Genomic DNA, 23,462 nt, shown 5'->3' with positions numbered 1-23,462 from the left:
TTGAGAGCTATGAAACACATTAAGAAAATGTTAGAAATATTAGTGTATAGAAGTTTAGTGTCCAGAACAATAGATAATTTTGGAGTTACTAATAAAGAAGTGAATAGTTATAATAAAGTTATAATAAGTTATAATAAAATGAATATCCAAAATACTTCATGATTCAGATAATTATTTAGAAAATAACTTACTCTTTTGTAAATATTGAATAAAAGATCTAAAAAATAGGTTTTGGTGGTGTGATGTAATGTCATTTTCTATTCAATGACAATGTAATGTGTGATTTTTCACCCTCTCATGGATAGTTGAGGGGGCATGGGAGTTTGCCAACCCAGTCTACATGTGTTTTGTGAATTTGGAGAAGGTTTACTTCTGTGTTCACTGAGATATCTCTTGTGGGAGGTCTTCCAGGAGCATAGGGTGCCGGGGCTACTACTCAGGGGCCATTCAATCTCTGGGTTCCCAAAGTGAGAGCTCTGTTTGTATACTCAGCATTGAGTCAGACTCTCAGACTTTTTCAGTGTTCACGATGGACTCTGCCAGGGTTGTGCCCTGTCTCCACTCCTTTTCGTGATATTCATGGACAGAGTGTCAGGGCGTAGCCAGGGTCAGGAGGGCATTATGTGTGGAGGCTGGAGGGTGGTGTCTCTGATATTTGCAGATGATGTTGTTCTTTTGGCTGGATCACATGGTTGCCTCCAGCGCTCACTGGAGCGGTTTGCAGTGTGTGAAGCGGTTGGTATGCGGATCAGCACCTCCAGTCCACCTCCATGGACCTAACAGTCCATGGTCTTAGCCCAGAAAAGGATGGCATGCCCACTCCAGGTAAGGGGTAAGGACGTGCCCCAGGTGGAGGAGTATCTCGGGGTCTTGTTCATGAGTAATGGGAAGAGGGATCATGAGATCGGCCGCAGGCAATGTGGTCTCTGTATCGGACTGTAGTGACTCTATTTACTGGTCGGACTACATCCCGACCCTCGCCTGTGCTCATGAGCTGTGAGTACTGACCCAAAGAACGAGATCACGAATACAAGCTGCGGAAAAGGAGCTCAGAGTAGAGCCGCTACTCCAACACAGCCAGCTGATGTGGTTCGGGCAACTGATCAGGATACCACCTGGATGCCTCCCGGGGCAAGACCCCGGGGTCGTCCTAGGACCTGCTGGAGGGATTATATCTCCAAGTTGGCCTGGGAGTGGCTTGGAGTCCCCTGGAATGAGGTGGAGGAAGTTGAGGGGGACAGGGTCGTCTGGGATTCTCTGCTCTCTCAACTGCTACTGCGACCCTATCTGGACTTAACGATGGTGATGATGATTACATGACAAGTAATTCCAAACCGTTAAACAGTATTGTATAGATACATACTTCAAAGGTTCTCATTTCATTTCATTATACACTCCAGCTCTGCTATACTGTAGTCATCGCTCTGTAATCTGAGAGTCCAGGGTACTACTAAGAACAGGACACGATGTGTGGCTGAACCATACAAACTACTGTCTGTCTGCTTAATCTTCATTTGGTTGCTTAGCGTTGCTGTTACTAGAATGGAAGCCAAGTTACAGTTTTATCATAAGAGTTGATAGTGCGTTTGCAAAATAAGTGTATTATGTACCAGTAGAAGGCACTTTTGATTAGGTACTTCCTTAGGCTGGGTAGGTTGTGTTGATCTGAATGTGTTTGTTTTTCTGTGCATACTATAGACCCTGGTGTTCAGAGTAGTGCGCTGTTGGGTCATGAGGATTCAGTGTGGGATCTGGCGTATTCTTCCACCCTGAAACGGCTGGGCTCCTGCTCAGCAGATGGCACTGTGCGCATTTGGGACCCCCAAAATTCAACTCCTTGCATATCTGTTTTCAACAAAGAAAAAGGTGAGTCTGTGTGTGGGTCGCCAATGACCTAATGACCAAGTCACCCCCCCTTAGATGCATGTGGAAGCAAACCTTGAGGCATCACTTAAAAGAGTAATCTATGTTTCACTTGGCAGCACTCCAGAGGCTAAGGAGACATTGATGGAAATACTAGTAAGATTGAATGAAAAAGAGGCATCTGTGTGATTTTTTTTTTTTTTTTTTTTTTTTCTCACTTCAAATAGAATTTTTGATTTTTGGTCATATTAAAAAGGCTACTTGTAATTTTAGAGTGCACTATGTGTATAATTCCTGTTTCATAATAAACATAGTACATTTATGCTGTCAAGCTTATCTAATTAAGAAACTTTCTCCATCTCAGAACATGGCACTCCCACCTCTATTGCATTTGGGAATGCTGACTTGTCCCAGGCAGTGGTGTCCTTTGATGGGGGTGAGACTGTCCTGTATGACCTCAACACAGAGCAAAGCATTTTAGTTCTGGAAACCCACACTAAGGATGGTGAGTAGCTTTAACTGAATATTGAGTAACTGAAAATTTGAAATGTTCAAAATAAAATGCCTCTGCCTAGAAGCACAAAAGGGACAGCGTTTAATTTAGTGCATAAATCAAACAAATATTTTTAATGTTTTAATGAATCAAGAATAATGTCTAATGTGTATATAATGTAATATAATAAATAAAAAATATAATAAAGTTACAGACAATCAAAATGGCTGTTTTGGCTGTGAGTAGCAGCGCGAACTTTAATAGCAGCACGGTGCAAAAATTAGTTTGTCATTGTGTTATGGCCGATCAAAATCCTGATACGCTGCAGGTCGTTTCTAAATGTCCTCTTCATTTTCTCCTCCAATCACTTCTTAGCAACTGTTTTATATTCCACCATTACCTGAGTCAAGCTTTTAGGTTTTTTAGCAGTAAGCTAATGTTCCTGTGAATGTACTTTGAATTTGAAGCTCCATATTCAAAATATGTGTCTGCACAAAATCTGATGAAGTGTGCTTTGGCTAGGACGCTTGATGGTATGGGCTTTTAAGTTTGATATTTCCATCTTTATGTACATTTCTGCCATCTACATTTTATGTTGTCTTTATTTGGGATAAATGTTTTGACACATGCTAACAGTTAGTTGACTGATTTTACAGCTTTGCTGTGCAGTGAAAAAAAAAAAAAGCAATCTAGTGTTGATTTCCCTCATGAAGTAGTTCTTCAGGGCAGACCTGAATACAGTCTGAGTGTCTAAATCTAAAGAAGTTTAGTAGTTCCACATCAGCCACTGTAGTTCTGAAAATGATCTTAGTTTAGCAGTGGAGCAGTAATAGAAGTTTAAACTGACATTTTGTAAATTCACACACTATCGCAGTAACATTTTTACCAGATCAGTGAGCTGCAGCATATCCGGTTGAATATGGGAGGCAAATCCATCTTAAAAAGAAAATTAAAACAATGTAAATGAAAACCACTTTTACCATTTCTTTTTACAAACATCTGCACAAATATCCTGCCAAAATATAAAATGAAATACCTACATTTGCATTTTCATTTTTGACAAAAATAAAAATAAATTTAATAACAGTTATTTGTCATTAAATTTTAGTCCTTATTCAGGTATGTCATGGTCAAATCTAAAATGAAAAAGCTAAATAAGAAAAAATACAAGCTTCACTTTGGCTTTGCCTTCATGAAATGCAGAATACGTGCTAAAACTAAAGTCAAAATGCAATGTTTACATTCTTATTTCTTTTTCATAGCAATAGGTTGAATGTCTCACAAAATGAAAATGCAAAATGGATAAATCAACAGCAAAGTGACAGTTTGCGATTCAGTTTTTGGCATGGATGCGCTTAGAATAAACAGACGAATGCAAACGAACATCGCTGCCATCTGCTGGTAATTTACTTTTCATTTCCCACTTTGCTTTTTTGTTTTCAAATTGACCAACATGCAAATATATGTTAATTAGCACTAGGGACGGCTACGGGGTATTCAGCCCAATAGCCACAGCTGCCCAGCAGAACACCAAAAAATAACTGCTCTGTGGTTTAATTCCTGCTCTGTGTTTACAGGGAATAAATGGCATTTGGTAAAGTTACTTCAGTGAGCCTGATGACCATGACTGTCATGTTATTTTAGCAGAGAATAATGTATTTGTGATTAGACTGTCACATATTGGATGTGCGTGGGATTGTGCGGTAGGAGCAGAACAAATTCGATTGTGGGCAGGAGAAATTATTGTGATTTTCTAAGGGATGGTATGAAATCTTGCAGGAGTGGGACTGAAAAAACAGTCCCGTACAGACCTCTCAAAGACAGAGACCGAGAAGGTGGGCAGGTGTGGAGGGATCAAATTAGGCCAGTCAATGACAGCAAAACAGAATCACTGTCCGGAGTTTAACAAGAGCCTGTATTAGACGAGATTTCTTGTCTCACAGCTGTAAAGGACCGTTTATCTCCACAACAGCAGCTAAACTAGGCTGTGTTTTAAACAGTAAATTGTGGGCGACTCCTGTTAACTAAAGTAGCAGTTTTAAGTTTAATAAACAGAGGCTTTATAAAAGAAAGAAATAAACTGTAAACACAGTACCTGTTTAGCTAACAGATCAGCTAACTTGGCTGCTGATAATGCCATAATTCTTTAGATCATGTGAAAATGAATACAGATGACCGTTTGGATGCGATCTGTTCCTCGTGTGTGCTGGTTCAGTTCTGCTCTGTTGTTCTCCACTAAACTGGACATCTCTGTGGTGTTTTTCCTGTCGGAGCTGCTGTTTTTTGATTTGGTTAATCTTTTAAATTTAACTGGGCTTCATTCATATTGGTTTCTGAACTGATACACTCACAGTATATTTTTCTCTGTAATGTTATGAAAATTAAAGTAGCAAAGTAAAAGTATTTCATTAAAAATGAACTAAAGTTAAAGTATAATTTAATTCCACTTCAAAAAGTTCTGTTACTGGGGGAAACTACTCAATTCCAGTAACGAGAGTTAATGTACGTTGTTACTTACACCTGTGTGAGTGTGGCAAGTGACAGTGAGATGAGAGCCCCATAGCTTTAAAGGACAGTCATTACCGTGGCTTGGCCTACATGACAATGGCACCTGGCAGTGTGTTAAAGGCTCCCTAGCATTATGTGACAGTGCTACATGACAGAGCCTACATGGGCCTACATGACGGTGGCATGTGATATAAGAGCCCCCTAGCATTATGTGAGTCAGTACAGTTGCTTGGCCAACACGGCATGTGACAGTGAGAAGTGCCTTCTAGCACTATGTGACAGTCATAACATTGGCCTGCCCTATGTGACAGTGCCACGTAACAGTGAGACAAGAACCCTCGTAGTGTTATATGTCAGTCATTATAGTGACTTGGTCTATGGCATCTGGAATTGAGTCCCCTAACATTTTGTGACATTCCTTACAATGGGTCAGCCTATGTGAAGGTGGCATGTGACGGTGGCATATGACAGTGAGATAAGAGCATCCTAGCATTGTGCGACCATTCTACATGACCGAGCCTATTTGTATATTTTCTAGTTTTGGGGAGTGTCCAAATACTAATGAATTATACAAATTTTGCTTTAAAATACTTTTATACAACCGTCCATTTAGCAAACTAGAGATATCAAAGTTATGTTGAAAACTTGCTTGTGCTTTGTTCTACCTCGTATGTGGGTGTGTCAATTTTTAGAGGGTTTGTTCCTCTACTAAATGTTAAAAGTAGTTTAATAATTTAGTTTTTCTTACCCTATTCAGAAAAAAAATAGTCATATGTGAAATACTTTGCACATACTCTGTGTATAATTACAAAATACAAAACAGAAGTGCTTTGACGGCAATAGAAAACAAAAGAAACCGCCCAAAATGATTTGTTCCATTAACTTACATTAGAAGTACAGTAGAGTAGGTTTCTTCCTTCTCCTGTGAAGTCACCATTTCATAGATACAAGGTTTTGTTCCGACAGCAGCTGAGTCCTTCAAATAAAGTGTTAGTAGAATAGTTCAGTAACTAGCTGTTTTCTATGTTCCACACAAGTTATATGCATGTTCCTGTGTTCACTTAGGTCGCCAGGTTTCCTTTCCACTGATGTAGCATGTATATGTTTATTGCCCCCTGCAGGCAGTGAGCTGATTAACCGTGTGGTCAGTCATCCAACCCAACCTATCTCTATCACTGCCCATGAAAACCGTACCATCCGCTTCATGGACAACAAGACAGGTGTGTGTGTGTCTGTAAACAAGATGTGTATATATATCTAAACAAAACCTGTTACCTTTTACATTTTGTGTAAATTTTATGATGAATGGACTAAAAGAAATGGCCTAAAATTACTAGGAAAAAAGTGTGGTCCCAATGACTTACATTAAAAGTAAAGCAAGTCTTTTCCTTATGTAAAGTCGTCATTTTGGAGATACAAGGTTTTGTTCTGACACAAATATATATCAATGAAGTTGGGAGAGGAGTATATTTACCAATATGTTGTAAGACCAACTATTGTAGTTTAGAAAGTTGTCCATTCTTGCTTGATGTAGGATTTCAGCTGCTCAACAGGATTTCCTTTGTTGTTGTTTTTTTTATTCATAATGTGCCAAATGTTTTTACTGGGTGACAGACAGTTCAGCACCAGAACTCTTTTACTACAGAGCCATGCTGTTGTAATACATACAAAAAAGGGGTTTGACATTCTCTTGTGAAAAAATCAAGGCCTTCCCTGAAAAAGACATTGTCTGCATGTCAGCATGTGTTGCTCCAAAATCTTGATATATCTTTCAGCATTAATGGTCCCTTTACAGATCATATTTTCCTGTTGGGCAATACCACAGCTATGATACTGCTGGGATTCAAACATGACCTCATGTTGAAATGAATTATTAGACATTTCCACCACATGACACATTTGCCATTTTAACATTTGTAGAGACAAAATCTGAGTTGCTGCATGTGTTGCTGAGTGGTGCAGTGGACTAAGCTGTCAAGTTGAGTCAACTCAAGAAAAGCCATGTAATCGATTTCTAAATTATGATTTCATCTTTTTCAGGTAAGGCATTGCTTATTTTAGCAAGACGATGGCAAACCACATTCTACATATATCACAACAGTATGCAGCATAGTAAAGTGTCTGGGTGCTAAAATGGCCTGTCTGCAGTCCAGACCTGTCACCTGTTGAAAACATTTGGTACATTATTAAATGAAAAATCTGGCAAAGCAGATCCTGAACTGCTGAGCGTAATCCTGTAATCTTTCCTTGTGCAAGAACAGGAAAATGTTTACTTTCAAAACTACAGCAATTGGTCTCAACAGTTCCCAAATGTTTAGTAGTGTTTTCAAAAGAAGAGGTGTTGCAACATAGTCGTAAACATGCTCCTGTCCCAACTTTTTAAAACACGTTGCTGGTATCAAATTCAAAATTGGCATATGTATTTGAAGAAACTTTTTTTTTTCTTTTCTCCTCCAGGAAAAGTGATTCACTCCATGGTGGCTCACCTGGATGCAGTAACTTGCCTCACCACAGACCCTAAAGGCACTTACCTCATATCTGGCAGTGAGTATAATCATTCTCACACCATTCCCTTTAACTGGTTAAAATATCCATAGTATAATGTATTTGAAGGTGTTTAAAGAAGGCAATATAATTTTGTATAATACATACTTGTTGTTTCATTATGAGCTACTGGAATAGTGGTAGATTGTGCAATGAGTGGCAGCCACAGCACAGCGTTTTCTAGTTGCTCAGATTCTTCTTTTTCATCTTCTGAAAAATGTGCCATGGAGAAGAGACCATCGTAGAGACTCCAAACTTGGTGGGTAGGTGTAGTTTGTGTGCATCTAGCTGGGCAAAAAAATACCCTGAAGGGGGCGCTATATCATTGCAAAACACGTTTTGCCTCATAATTCCTATACCAAAATATTTGGAGGCAACATTCTTTTTTTCTGATTCCTTGGCTCAATACAAACCAATTTGACATTAGGGGACACTATCAATCAATCAATCAACCTTTATTTTGACTCGGAAGTACATTGAGGGCAACCCTCATTTTCAATGTAGCCGAGCATTTACAAAAACAGGGATTGACATGACAAAGAAAATAATAACTACATTTAATCATATTAAATTAAAAGAAAATATAAAATAACAGTGAATAAAAGTTAAAAGTAGATAAAAATAGAGCTTGAGATTTAAATAAGAAATTAGTAAGGTAATAATACAATATCACAAATTAAAAAAAGTAATGATAAAAAACTATTAAAAATAAAATGAAAGGAAATAAATAAATAAGTAAAATGAGATAAAGAACTAAGGAGAACTAACACAAAAATAAGTTACGAATAAATATGATTAAGTAAAACAGGTACAGGCTGTCTGAAGGTGGTTTGATATGAAAAGTTTAAAATGACTGAGTGACACCAGTGAGCTGAGTTTTAGTGTGTCCTGTAGTGAATTCCAGCTGGTGCACTGTGACTAAAAGCAGATTTTCCCAGTTCAGTAAAAACTCTTGGTATCTGGCAGCTGATCCAATTCCTAAAGCATGTCTGATAATTACTGTTATTTGTATTCATCAATGAAGGGATGTATTCAGGCAAATGACTGGAGAGTGTCTTATAAATAAAAATCAACCAATGTGTTTCCCTTCGTACCGTTAAGGAGGGCCACCCAACTTTCGCATACAGCTCACAGTGTTGAGTTCTGTACGGATCTCCAGTAATGAATCTGCAGAGTGATGCACTGGGTCCAGTAATTTGAGAGAGCTGGATGGAGCATATTTATAGATAACGTCGCCATAGTCCAGCACTGATAGTAAAGTTGCTTCAACTAGTCTTTTTCTGGCGTGCATGGGGAAACAGAACTTATGTCTACAAACCCAGCTTCTATCTGCATTTACTGGCTAGTTTATTTATGTGTGGTTTAAAACTGAGTTTATTGTCCAGCCATATGCCAAGGTATTTATAGTCTGTGACTCTCTCAATAGTGGATCCTGCCAGGGTAGTAATATTTACAGTACTAAAATCAGTATTAAGAGATCTGGAAAACAGCATGAACTTAGTTTTCATGGCATTTAAAACTAGTTTGTGCTTATATAATGCCACCTGTAGAGCATTAAATGAGCTCTGTAATTTTCTTGTTGCAGCATGAATAGAGTCAGCTGAGCAATATAAAATCATGTCATCTGCATAAAGGTGAATTTTGCAGTCTGAGGTTCAAGCAGAGGTAGCAACATCATTTATGTAGATATTAAAGAAGACTGGACCCAAAATTGAACCTTGTGGTACACCTTTAGATACAGATACCAACTCTGATTTATAATTATTAAATGCCATGCATTGATTTCTGTCAGTGAGGTAGTTTTGGGTCCAGTCCAGAGCAGTTGCATCAAAGCCAATCTTTTCTAAGTCCCGTAAAAGAAGAGTGTGATCAACTGTGTCGAATGCTTTTGTTAAGTCAATAAAAACAGCTGCACAATGTTTCTTCTTGTCTATGTCTGAATAAAGATCGTTTAAAACCAGTGTTGTAGCAGAGATAGTGCTGTGACCTCCTCTGAAACCAGAATGATATTTAGATAAAACAGAATTTTCATGAAGAAATGATTTCAATTGCTGGTTCACTAGAGATTCTAACATTTTTGCTAAACACGACAGTTTTGAGATTGGCCTATAATTATTCAGATCTGTTGTCTCACCATCTTTATGCAGAAGAATTACATGAGCTGTTTTCCAGACCCTGGGAATTCTGCAAGATAAAACTGAAAGATTAAAAATGTATAAAATGTATTCTAAAATAATCGGGGCTGCGAGACGCAGTAATTGCCAAATAATTGTTTCTCAGCATAAAACGTCAGATCAAGCTGATATTTTGCAGGTAGCATCTTAGCCTATAAGTGAAATTTATCAGCCAATTTCAGCAGGCATTTGACAGGCTTATCATTTTTGGTCTTGAAACTTGAATGGTGTAAGCACTTTCTAACAAACAGTGAAGTTTCAAATTATTTGGCCACTGATGGGCGCTATTCATGAAAATTGAGTAATTATTATATATCGCATGTGTATATTTTCTTTTACCTGGGTTTGTGTAATGTAGTAATGTGTGCCAAACAAATTTCCAATTACAAGTGTATAAACAACATGCCTAGTTATTGCATCAACTATTTGAAAACCTTTTCCTCAACAGGATGAACAAGAGCTTTATATGCTGTGCTGCTTTTTGCTTTACTGACACAAAGTTGCCGGTTACATCTCTTGGGCTTTCATCTATGTGTAATGGAGCTGTCAGGGAAAGCGAAAGGCGGTGGAATTTGTATATTAACAAATGTTGGTGTAAAGTTGTCTCAGTGCTAAATAAATACTGTAGCCAAAACTTAGACATTGTTAATAAACTGCAAGTCTTCATTCTGGTCGGTATTTACATTTAACCTCAAACCAGCGTGAATAACGCACTGCAAACCCTGGTAGACCATAAACAAAAATTTACAGACTCAGTCATTATAATATAGGCAACATATTAATTGTCCCACCAAGGATAATAACACACTGGACCACTGCTACACCATTCTCTGTTCCCTGGCCAGCTTTGGGGCACTCTGATCAGTGCTTGGTTCAACTTTTTCAACCTACAAGCAAAAACTAAAATCTGTTTTTTAAAAACCTTTTGTGAAAACAGTGAAGAAATTGACCAGAGAGGCAAAGCAAGAGCTGCAAGATTGTTTTGACCGTACCATCTGGAGTGTTTTTGAAGCTGCAACGGACAACCTAGTTGAACTTAGTGACACTGTGACATCTTACATCAGTTTTTGCAAAGAATTGTATGTGCTAACCAAGACCTTCTACACATTCAATAATAACAAGCCATGGTTCACATCCAAACTAAGACAGCTTTGTCAGGCCAAGGCTGATGCCTACAGAATTGGGGATGGCCAGAGGCCAGAAACCCACTGACAAAGGAGGTCAGAGTGGCTAAAAGAAATTACATGGAAAAGCTGCTAGAACAGGTTTATGCAATCAAGCAAAATTCCTTGTGTGTCAACATACTTGGTCAATTTCAGGTCAACTTATTTTCAAGGTCTAGGTATCCATCTGTTGTTCTGATATAAATGCAGTGCCAGAATGTCTTCTTAAAGAAACAGTATATTATGCAACCACAAAAAAAAGAGTATGTTAACAAAAAAGCTAACCCATCTTACCCTATATATCTTCCTTCACCCATCAATCTCTCTCTCTCTGTCTCTCTCTCTCTCTCTCTCTCTGTCTCTTTCTCTTTCTCTCTCTCTCTCTCTCTCTCTCTCTCTCTCTCTCTCTCTCTCTCTCTCTCTCTCTCTCTCTCTCTCTCTCTCTCTCTCTCACGCTCACACTCACACACAGGTCATGATTGCTCGGTTCGCTTGTGGATGCTGGATAATCGGACATGCGTGCAAGAGATCACGGCCCATAGGAAGAAGCATGATGAGGCCATCCACGATGTGGCGTTCCACTCCTCACAGCCCTTCATTGCCAGTGCTGGAGCTGATGCCCTTGCTAAAATTTTTGTCTGACTGTCTAATCCTGGCCCTTTTTCATCTCATTGGTTAGTGCATATACAGTTTCCCCAAATGCAGGCTAGTTTGGCTTGGTGATAAGAAATATGTTTTGAAACAGACTATGCAGGTTTCAAGCTAGATGTAGACTTAGTGTTTGATTGTGTTTGTTTGCAAGTGTCTGTTTCATTACCTCTCTCTCTCTCTCTCTCTCTCTCTCTCTCTCTCTCTCTCTCTCTCTCTCTCTCTCTCTCTCTCTCTCTCTCTCTCTCTCTTTCTCTCTTTCTCTCTTTCTCTCTTTCTCTTTCTCTATCACCCCCCCCCCCCCCGGGTCTACCGTCTTGGTCTGCTCTTCAGGGGATACACCTTCATTACTGGGCCTGGAGTTGGGCTGATTCTTCTACACATACATTACATGCACAAAGAGGAAACAACACAACTGCCTGTATTTATAGGCATGGGACTCCATTCCTCATATTCCTTTGCTTTGCTTTCCTTTAATGCCTCACATGCTGTGACAGAAATAGTACTGTGTTGACAGGAATTGTTTTTTAAAAGCAATAGTTTTCATTTCAGTCTGCACAAGTATTATTTCTTGTTTTTTTTTCCCCAGGCTGTTTAGTGTGTAGAAAATAATTTCCACTCTCTTGACAGAGACCTTCATACCAACACACAATTGTCTTTAATTTCATGTCTGATTTAGGACAAGTATTTGACTGCTGTTTGCCGACAAGACACCTCCCAGGTTGTGTATTTCATCAGTGCAAATGTTATACATCCTTGTCTGTAAGCTAATTCCCAGATAATGGGAACAGCTATTGCCTAGTTACATGGGCAAATGATGCATTTCATTCCAAAGACTGCTGTTCTTTAAGCATCCAGTTGCCACTTTTCAGCAGTACAGAAAAAAAGTCATAGCTTTAACTTTAGCCTCATTACTGCACACTCAAAGCCTTAGATTTTCAGTGTTCTCCCTCATCTATGTCATTACATTTTTATATCAAGTGTGTGTTTATGTGTGTGCTTTTGAGCAGGAGAGTATCTACATGTGATTACACCATCATAATTCATATCCACACTAATTGCATAATGAGAAGTGGTCTGCTGGCCATTCACTTACTGTTTTGTATCCATAAGGAAATAATCTTTGGTTGCAAATGCTTGTTGGCCAGGTAGTTGCAAAGAATCTTTTATGTACATAATGAGACTCTCTCTCAGTGTGCACTGTATATAGCCCGCTGTCTCACAAATCTTGGTGCTAAGCTCTTCTGAATCAGGGAACTGTTGCTGTAAGCTGGTGGAATGTATTTATACCTAGCTTAAGCCTGCCATTGCTAAGTTGTTCCATCCACTAGACAGTTTCCTGTAACTTCAGAATAACAGCCATTTTAGTGAAATTCAAAAGTTTTTTTTTTTTTTTTTTTTTTTAATTAAACGTGAGAAGTGGCATCATCTGCATCTGGGTAGATATTGGTGTCGGAGCAGTGTGAATTCTTGCTGTTTGCTGCAGGATGGACTTTGCATCCATGTAAAACTGTTTTATAAGGTTTATTATTTACTGTTTCTAATATTGATCTAAGAAGGTTAATCATAAAGTTGTTTATCAGTCAAGGTGATTGATAATTGCTTTTGCATAGTTGTCAATTTGCTAGTTTAACTTCAAAGGATTCTTTGTCATAGTTTATCTAGAATGTGTTACACTAGCCCCCACAGTTCAGGGAGAGTGGAGGGAGGCATCTGGATATGGTAAGCAGCTTATCTGCTTACCTATTAGTGTGCTTTTGTCAGTGGTGGTGGGCTTTTGTAACGGATCCAGGCACCAAATACTATATAACTCTGAAGGGCCTGTCTCTACCCTGCTCCCTGTAGGCATAGTGACAAGTTGGAAAACACTACTAAAGGAGAGATGAGATTCTATGAACCAAAATAGGAGGATGGGAGAAAATTAGAGGAAAGAAGCAATCACAGTTTAGGGCACAATAATTTTGAGAGGGTAGTTATGAGCATTGGTGGTCAAAAGTCATGATTGTTTTTGTCAGCTTTTGTATTGCTTGGTTTGTTTTTGCCCATTGACTTGGAGGCTTGTTGGTAAGTAATGGAAAAAGCAATTACAGTAAGCCACTTTTAGAGAGAGTGTTAGTTGTCAATCAGTAACTTGGCTCCCTCTATTCAAATACCTCTCCATCGTGGAATGAAAGTATACAGACTAGCAGGTGATACTCAGAATAAGTTATTCTTTTTCAAAAGCAAGCTAAATACTCTCTTGGTATAGTATTGCCATGTAGAATGGCAATAATGTCTTCAATGATTTTAGTGAGGAATCATGGAAGTCACTTGTTCAGTCGCTGCATGCTAAATACATAATTGCAGACTTGCTGAGATGGAGGTCATCTTTAGCTGCTTGCTCCTTTCCTTGGAAGTGATTCAGGACTTAGGAGTGATGGTTAGCTTCATGCTACACTACATTTGTAAGTGAACTGGCATTATATGGTTTCTGATAAATAATTGTTAGGTTCACTTCCATAGATTGCGGACTGCATGAGTCTGTAGAAAGTTTTAGTAGGCCCCTTTTTCTGTACCCTTGAACCTCAAACTAGCCTTTTAAAATGCAGAAGTAATCACATTTCTTCAAGTGAAGATAAATCAGTTTACAGAATGAAAGATGAAAAGATCAAATGTAGCTGCCATTGCATAATATAAATGTCTGCCATACTCACCCTCATTTGTTGCTTTTCTTTAAAAGTGTCATTATTTTGATTACTGTTATTAAGGTGTAAGAATAGTATCATATGTAATTATTTGGGTTTTTAGGCTTAGATCTTGCTTGTGATTGAACAATGCAGTGTAAAGCTGTTGGGGGAGGAGTAATAGTTATAAAAAAAAAAGTCAAAGGCCAAGGTAAAAGGACACCTTTTGTTTTTTTTTATTTGTTTTTTTTTTATTTGATTTTTTTTTTTTTTGCAATTTATCACTGTGTGATGATATTATGTACTACATATTAACCTGCACATGCTAACATTATCCTCTAACTCCAAAATCAAAAGACCTGCCTTTTATTTATTTTGTTTTATTATTTGTTATTCATATTTTAAAACTGCATTCTACGTAGAATGAAATATACAATTAGGAAATTCCCCTCTTCATTGATTTTGGTTTACATGCAGGTCTTGTTTTATGTTATTTGAAAAAAATAAAGTTTTTGTACATAGAATGCAGTACCGTAAGAAGCTCTCCTGTGTCTTTTGTACTTCTTTTAAAAACCCATAAATATGTAATACGAAAATACAGAGCATACATCTACATATTTCCATAAAATAACTGCTGTTTGAATTTTACATTCACTTTATTAGATAAAGCCTTTACTAAATATATATAGCCCCAGACTGCCACTCTGCATGTGGCCATTTATTTTATTCATTTAGTTGCTGTTTCTAACTTGGCCATGCTTCGTTTTGTACAACAGACATAATGAATATGACTTTCAGACATTTTCAGTTGTAAATTCCTGGCAGTTCTAATTGAGCTAATTCTCTAGTTCTGATTTGTTCTAATCTCTAATTGAGCTATGCTGTATGTCCAAATATTTTTTGACATCTGCTTACCTAGACTTTCTTTGGAAATCAAAGGGTGTTAATAGGCAGTGTGTCCCCACTGTGTTGCTGCAGTAACAGTCTCTACTCTTCTGGGAAAATGTCTTACACAGTGGATATTGCAACATTGCTGTCAGGATTTGCTTGCAACCACAAGAGCAATTGTGAGGTCGGGTGCACATGTTAGAGTGGCAGTCCAACTCATCCCACAGTTATTTTGTGGGTGCTCCATCACAGCAGAGAACACAAATAACTTGTTAATCATGAAAAATTGTGAAAAATGTGGCATGCTTGTTATACAGTTTGAAAAGTAGAGATATAGTCCCAAATCCCAGGCCAGGCAATGTCCCTATGATTACATATGTATATGAAAGAGAGAGGGGGAAAAATTTGGCTTCTAAAAGGTTTTCTATAAAATTTGAGTGTATCTGTAGAAATCATCCAGAAGAGCATTTGTGAGGTCAGACGCCAATGTTGGACAAGAGGGCCTGACTCGCGATCTCTGTTATAGTTCATCCCAAAGTGTTTGAGGTTGAGGTCAGGGCTCTTTGGGGGCCAGTAAAGACCTTCCACTCACCTTCCAAACTCACCCAACCATGCCTTTATGAACCTTGCTTTGTGCATGGGGGTTCACTCCTGCTGCAACAGAGAAGGGCCTTCCCCATACTGTTCCCACAAAGTTGGAAGCATACAATTGTCCAAAATGTCTTGGTCTGCTGAAGCATGAAGATTCCCCTTCACCGCAATTAAGGGGTCTAGGCCAACCCCTGAAAAACAACCCCATCCCAAACTTTACATTTGGCACAGTGCAGTCAGGCAGGTAACGTTCTCCTGGCATTCACCAAACCCAGACTCGTCCATCAAACTGCCAGATAGAGAAGAATGATACATCCGACCACAGAATATGTTTTCGCTAGTGGCGGTGTGCTTTACACCCCCACCCCAGGCATTGTAGGCATTGTACCATTTTGATATTGGACTTCTGTGTAGTTGCTCAGCTATGGAAACCCATTTCATGAAGCTCCTAACATGTAATTATTTTGCTAATGTTACTTCCACAGTCAATTTCGAACTCATTAGAGAGTGTTTCAACTGAGAATAGGCACTGTGCGCTTTAACACTCAACAGCCCCGCTTGGTGAGTTTGCATGGTCCACCGCCTTGTGGCTAAATTGGTGTGACTCCTAGGTGCTTCCATTTCGCAATAATAACACTTACAGTTGACATGGACATGTCCAGCAGGACAGAAATTTCACTGACATGGGGCAGAGGTGGCATCCTATGAGAGTGATGTGTTTAGTCACTAAGCTCATCGGTATGACTATTGCAAATGTTAGCCTTACAGTCTCAGTCTTACAGTCTGTGCACAGTCCTACTTAATTTTATCTGTTAGCAATGGGTGTGGCTAAAACACCTGAAGTATTGACATGTATCCCAATACTTTTGTCTATACAGTGTATATGTCTTTGCTGGATGCAATGGATGCTGCATTTGAAGAAATCGCAGCGAACACGTCCCATATTGGGAGTTTCTATCTAAAAATGTTTTCTTGCTCTTGTTAGCCATGCAGGCCAGATAGACAAGGATTACACAAGGTGATGAGGAATTTGAAAATGAATAGTAATGTTTCCACATTGGTTTCTAATTTTACATAGTAATTACTTTTTCTGTTTTACTCCCAAGGTACACATTATAGATATAAAAAGTGAATTCATATGTTTTGTTGACATTGTACACTAAAAAGAAATTATGCTTTTAAATTTTTATAATTTACATGTCCCAAACAGACATTGTAACAGTAGTAGCACTAGCAAATCTGATGCCACAAAAATATACTGAATAAACGTTTTTTGGAATTTACATGATTGCACATGAATAAAATCTCTTACTACACATTTGCTGCATCAGTTTACGTTCTTTTGGCCATAATTACTTGCAAGATTTTTTATAATACACAATTGTTTGATGGCACTGCAATCAGTTAGCTATAGAGAAAATTCAGCCTTATTATACAGCAGGAAACTCCATCCATCCATCCATTCTCTAAGCCGCTTCTCCGTCAGGGTCATGGGGGGGTGCTGGAGCCTATCCCAGTAGTCTTCGGACAGGTCGCCAGTCCATCGCAGGGCAGACAGACAGACACTCACACCCAGGGGCAATTTAGAATGTCCAATTGGCCTGACTGCATGTCTTTGTATTGTGGGAGGAAACCGGAGAACCCGGAGGAAACCCATGCAGACACGAGAACATGCAAACTCCACACAGAGAGGACCCTCATCACCCGGCAGGGGAATCAAACCCAGGCCCTCCTTGCTGTGAGGTGACTGCGCTACCCACCACGCCAGCGTGCCGCCCACAGCAGGAAACTGTCTCTTTTAAACACTTTCTGGAGAATCTGTTCTTAAGCATTTTGGCACTTTTGGTTTAAGCAATAATAAAGAATAATTTGATTTTGGTGTCATGATGTATTTAGTAATTTATTTTATTCAGTGTTGAAGTTAATTTTACAATACTGCAGAAAATGTGGAAAGGCAACTGTGGAAAACCTGTGAGAGTTTGTACCGATTGTCAGCAAATTCCAGGGACAATCTTAGACAATCTCTCTTATAATCCACTTATCTAAACCCTGCCTCACATGAGAAAGTAAAGAACATTATTTTTTACCAGTACTCACAATACTCACTGCTCCCAAAAGAAAAACAATCAGTTTAAACTCTTTAAAATATCCAAGTTTATTTTTAATTATATTGTTTTAAAATAATTTAGGTTTTTAGGATTTTACCTTGACTTTACCTTCCTTTTTGTGATACCGAATCTCGACAGACGAAATAATGCAGAATTCAGATGAATACGGGGATACGGGGCACGTGTTAGGACATCCTCAGCCCTCCGCGTCCGATGGCCGATGGCTATGAAAAAGAAAACAACGTAAATGTTGTATTTCGATCTTAGTTTTGACGCGTATTCTGCATTTCACGAAGAACAGCCAAAGCCGAAGTAAAGCTTGTGTTTTCTTTTCTCTATTAGCTTTTTCATTTTAGATTAGGCCATGAAATGCCAGAATAACTACTAAAATTAAATGACAAATAGCCATTTTAAATTTATTTTTATTTTTGTCGCAAATTACTCGCTCATGCGAAAAACGAAGTTGCAATTTTGGCAGGATATTTGCTCAGATGTTTGGAAAGAGAAATGGCAAAAAGATGTTTGCATTTACATTTTATTGTTTTAATTTTAATTGCTTTTTTGGCTGGATTTGCCTCCCAAACGTGAGGAGCAAAGGCCATAAAGACAATAAATGCGCCTTTACAGCTACGCCGCCATCCGATTGGCTGAGAGCCCAGTCCATCAAACCACTTCCTCTTCAGCTTGGACAGGTTTAGACAGCTTGAGGTGGAGATCAGGGAAGAGGGAGTGTCTTCGGTTCTCTTAAACAGAGCGTATTTGGTTTAGCTCAGCTCTACAAGAAACTGAAACACGGGTCGACTTGTAGAGCAAGCTTAACCAGGCGCTCGCTCGTGCCTTCATTATTTCCTGTACTCGGAGGCCATCTTGTTGAGACGAGCTTAGAGATTTTGTAGTCTTTCTTTTTCGTTGTACTGTTTGTGTTCCATCTCTTCCTGTGGTGTGTTTCCTGCTAAAGTTTGGACTTTCTCCTCTTCAAAGCAGCTTTGGAAGAGGAGGACGGGGGAAAGGAGGGGGAGCCGGAGGGATACTTTCTGCCAGAAAGTGGAGTTGTAGTTATTAACTGTCCTCGCTTGGCTGCTCTCTGAAATGAAAGGCGTAACGTTATAGTATTTTGTGAAGTGCGGCGAACGGAAGAAGCGAAAAGTTGGACTTCCTAGAAAGGGAGCCTTTTTCCTGTTCTCCTGCAAGACGGAGACCACTGAGCAGGACTACGACCGTACACGAGTGAGTGAACTGTGTCTTGGTGTGTACTCCTGGCTCCCTTGCATCCCTTTCTTTTACCTCCTTGCCTAAGTGGCGGTAGCTCTTCATGATGGCCAATGGCAGTCCTGACATGCCCCCAGGACCCCTATCCCAGGTGTTTTTCCCCCCAGGTAGCTCTTCTCCCCCTGGGTCAGTGGTATTACAGCATGCCCTCCCATTTTCACTGTCTGCTGTTCATACACCGGGCTTCCCTGCTGTGGACACAGGACTGTCTCATGGGCCTAGTGGCGCTTCCACTATGTCCTTTATGGCTCCCACGCCAGCTGGTGTTTCCTTCATCATCCAGATTGGACTGACCCGAGAATCTGTACTGCTGCCCCAGACAGCGGACCTGGCCTATGTCAAACAGATTGCCTGCTCTATCGTGGACCAAAAGGTGGGTTAAAAATCCAGATTTATCTGCTGTAGTTTTGAACTTATCGGTCGATCACCTAAGCATTTTTTTTAAATTTATTTTTCTCATAAAGGGTATATTGATGTTTCTTTATTGCTATAAATGACACTCGGATTAGTTCTTTAATATTATACTTCGTTTGATTCAACCTACAGTTTCTACTGTTTATAATATGAATCTGATACTGAATATCATGGATGGGACTGTATGAAAACTGATGTACCGACTGTACATGAACTTCAGACTAGGCCTACATATATCTTTACTTGTATGTACACATGCTCTTATATATAAATGTCTTCTAATACACTGAACATGCACAGATTTGTGAATCTTGTGTTCAAACTAACCTCAAATAAGTGATTTACAACCATGTCAACTGATGTGATTGAATTCTTACTGGTGTGCAGACACTCGCTGTTTTATCATCTTCAACTTTTGCTGAAACGCTACTGTGTGCTGAAATGTCTGTAATGCTGCAGTTGCCCAAATATATTGTACTACATTGTCTAAATTTAAATAACTTCATTTTGGCTCGGTATTGCACATTGCACATTGGATTGAAGGTGAAACAATGTTTTAGGTTTAAGAACATCTTCAATTCAAAGGCATCTTTGCTAAGTAAACTTTTTTTAACCACTTCTTGTTTGGACTTCATCACAGTACAGACAAAGAGTACATTAGTTAAAGTGAGTCTTGTCAGCTTTACAAAGCATGCTCCTTAAACTAAGTGCTGCATTTGATACCATATTTATTTAGACATGTAAGCTTGCTAGGGTACAGGGGTGTAGCAATATACAGCCTGTTTGAAATTGTATTAAAAAATATTTTTATTATTAAAATAAAAAAAAAAGTCAGTTAATATGACATTTGTAGACCTAATTGGTAACTGTTTGGAAGTACCATGGTTGAGTTCAGCATGAGAGTGAAGCATTCTTAGTTAATGAATGCTGAGTGTGACCTCTTTCCAGTAATTAATAAGACTAGTAAGTATAAACATGCAATGTTATCTAGCATGATTTAATCCTAACTGGAGGCACTGATTTAATGACCAGTACAAACCTACCTTTGTGTTCTTTCTACTGTATACTTCAATCCAGACTGGAAGATTTGTATGTTGGGGATTTTCTCCATGTCGTTTTCTCCCTCTTTCTCTCTCATCCTGCTTTCTATGGGCCGTAGACTATGGCCTAAGAGTGAGTGAGTCATGGTGCTGTTTTTGTTTATTCAAAAAGCTTCCTCTGTTCCATTGACACTTTTTCCGTTGGGCTGGCAGTGATATTCTCCTCCCTTTCCAGGATAATTTGCCATTTTTACTCAGATCAAGGAGTACATTTCTCTTTAACCCTTACATTCGTATTGTTGTAAAACAAATGGTAGTATTCATCTCTGCTAAAAAACACGATATTCCCATCCACAAAATAAACACTTGAGGGGACACTTCTTTCCTCACATTCAAGTCTGCACAGCCTGGTTTTCCTAAGTGATCTGCGTTAGATACTGATCTGTAAGGAAGTCCCGCTTGTTGTCTTTCTTGTGGCCCGTTGTCTGTGAGATAAAGAGAAGGAAGTGAGACCTGAAATAGAGAATATAGTATGTCCTATTTCCATCATTTCCTACTATAAGATACTCTTATGGGCTTTTTCTTCCGGTTTGATTTTGCATATTATTTATTTTAATTCTGGAGTTCCGTAAAACAAAGGGCATATGTAAAAAATGCATCGCTGTGGGACGGATTTTTCTCTTGCAACGCATTGTGGATGAGAGGCACAATACTAAGTGACTTAACGTAACTTACTTAAACTGAGTCAACAGTGAAACCCCACTCTGTGAGTACATGCACTTTGCATGTCTGAATGGGCCTGCTGTTCCAAAGCCTGATTTGAGGACCATAATGTTGTACACGGAACACAAATCTGGTCCCAAATACTCTTTAGCTTCTTTGCAGATTCTTTTTAAATTAACCATTATTTAGTTGTTTAGTTTTTTTTTTCAACCAGCAATAAACAAATAAACAAAAACCTGGTTTGTGAAAGTGAGGGTTTAATGGTTTAAAGAACCTTAACATAATGTGAAAGTTCACTACCAATTTAAATGTTGTTTCTAAAAATTTTACCTTATATGGAGGTTCTGTAAACTTTGAAAAGGTTCTTCACACTCACACGTTTATAAAATGGTTCTCTAAAGAACCATCCACTAAAAGGTGGTTCTTCTATGGCAGGGGTGTCCAGTCTTATCCACAAAGGGCCGATGTGGCTGCAGGTTTTCATTCCAACAAAGCTGGAGATCACCTGATCAGCAGTTTGAAGACCGAAACCAACTGATTAAACAAGTGGAATCAGGTGTGCTCCAGCTTGTTTTGAGTGAAAACCTGTAGCCACACCGGCCCTGTTTTATGGCATTGCACAGTGAAACCTTTTAAACATTTTTATTTATTTGATCAAAGGGTAACTAGCACACGGTGAAATCACAACTCTAATGAAGTTGCCAGGTTTATTAGACATATTACTCAGCACTGTTTTTCCATACAATACTGAAGTACACTCAGTAAATATGGCTAAATAATTTCTTTGTTACTCCAAATTTTGTAAAACGGTCCATGGGCACATCTCCCAATTTCAGATATTTCTCTTGGTAAAGCCGTTATTGCAGACCCTCAGTGATTTTTTTTTTTTCTTTTTTTTTCTTCCTTGTATTACCTCGATATCCATATGAGCACCATATTTCAGGTGATGTACCACTTGTAACCGTATTTTGCCCAAATCTTTGTCTCTCAATGTTAATTAGTGACAATGAACAGTGATTTGTGCTCTTGATGGAGCATTTTCACAACTAACAAAAAGCAGCTTGTGTACTGAGCAAAATAACTAGCTATTGTATCCAAAACAAAGCCAGCTGGGAGCGTGTTCTGCTAATGCAGTTTACTTTGAAACCAAATGTCATAGATATACAGATCTGCAAAACCAAAACTGCAAACCATGGGCAAGAGAATAAACTGAAACACAATGAGAATGTGCTGACCTTTGTGAAAATCAATCTTGGAACTGTAAGTATTGATATACAAACTGTGTGGTGCATCTACAAAACACATCTCACATGTATCTGGTAGAATTTTTGGTTAACGCCTCGGTAGTACTTCCTTTTGGCTCATTTTAAACTTCTTCTTTAACAAGGGCGGAATTCAATGTGAATATTTGTGGCTCAGCTTAGAAAAAAAACTTGGCATAGTACAGAATCTTTAGACTACAAGCATGAAATAGCCTTATGTTTGTTTTCTATGTCACTTAAAAATGTAGTTGCAGCAGAGAGCACAGTGTCCGATTGCGTAAGAGGGAGTCACCAGTAACGGTGTGCCACAGAGTGTATGTATTTTAGTGAGGCTTGCTCTATCTCAGTGGCACTTATTTGCATCAGTACAGAGTGAATTTGCATGTTTGAAACATGTTTCCTGGTTAAATCGCTGCTCTATCTGACTGTTTGAATAAATGCTGACTATTTGACTATTTAAAGGAGTGGCCGTTCATTTATGGCTACTAAAAGGAAGCGTAAGAGAGTAAAGGATAAAAAGCAAGATGCAGAATTGCATAGTAATGTAACAAATCTGCCTTTTTCCTTTGGTATGAAACCTGTTATATTATCTCACTTTGAACAGTTATGATCTGAATATGAACAAAAGATGCTGGGCTTTAACCTGATGTGCTTAAAGTGGGCTAGTGTGTAAAGGCAGTTCGGAAATACATATGAAAAAGAGGTCAAGTTGAAGTTTATTTATATAGCGCTTTTTACAACTGGCATTGTCACAAAGCAGCTTTACAGAAAAATCTGGATCTTAGCCCCCATGAGCAAGCCCAACCTTGTAATAACATTGTAATAATAATTTAGTGTTTTTGAGTGCTAAAGTGCTAAACCAGAATCTGGTCCCAAATGTGCATGTCAAGTTTCAATGTAGAAGGCAGAAGCATTCTCCACATATAGAGTTTTAAATGAATTATGATCTATGTCAGAAGTGTTAATTAGCATATGGCAGCCATCTTGTTCATTAAAGGCAACATATTGTTAAATGTTATTGATGAGCAGACTCTTCTGAATGTTTTGATATCAGACACATGAGGATTGCTTGAAAACCCTTGAACTAGTTTGCAAAAGTAGGTTTTGCATA

The 23,462-nt window shown here is 38.7% G+C and overlaps 2 protein-coding genes across 3 annotated transcripts in view; both read left to right on the top strand.

Annotated features, from left to right (window-relative positions):
- The window catches only part of strn4 (striatin, calmodulin binding protein 4), a 51,564-nt gene extending 36,968 nt beyond the window's left edge, over positions 1-14,596 (top strand). The window contains exons 13-18 of the mRNA XM_037546519.1: positions 1,699-1,866; positions 2,228-2,368; positions 5,986-6,084; positions 7,322-7,408; positions 11,218-11,419; positions 11,727-14,596. Of these exons, the coding sequence (XP_037402416.1) occupies positions 1,699-1,866; positions 2,228-2,368; positions 5,986-6,084; positions 7,322-7,408; positions 11,218-11,387 (665 nt within the window). The 3' untranslated portion in view covers positions 11,388-11,419; positions 11,727-14,596. The remainder of the gene's footprint in view (positions 1-1,698; positions 1,867-2,227; positions 2,369-5,985; positions 6,085-7,321; positions 7,409-11,217; positions 11,420-11,726) is intronic.
- A 3,737-nt stretch (positions 14,597-18,333) lies between these two features.
- Positions 18,334-23,462, top strand: part of prkd2 (protein kinase D2) — a 50,756-nt gene continuing 45,627 nt past the window's right edge. The window contains exon 1 of one of the 2 annotated variants that reach the window (XM_017708904.2): positions 18,334-19,285. In XM_017708904.2, the coding sequence (XP_017564393.1) occupies positions 18,956-19,285 (330 nt within the window). In that variant the 5' untranslated portion in view covers positions 18,334-18,955. The remainder of the gene's footprint in view (positions 19,286-23,462) is intronic. The other variant, XM_037546801.1, reaches the window with a different exon arrangement.

This window comes from Pygocentrus nattereri, chromosome 17 (assembly GCF_015220715.1).
Source record: "Pygocentrus nattereri isolate fPygNat1 chromosome 17, fPygNat1.pri, whole genome shotgun sequence".
Taxonomy (NCBI): Eukaryota; Metazoa; Chordata; class Actinopteri; order Characiformes; family Serrasalmidae; genus Pygocentrus; species Pygocentrus nattereri.
Note: the sequence above shows the minus strand (reverse complement) of the source record. Positions and strands in the feature narration are given on the sequence as shown.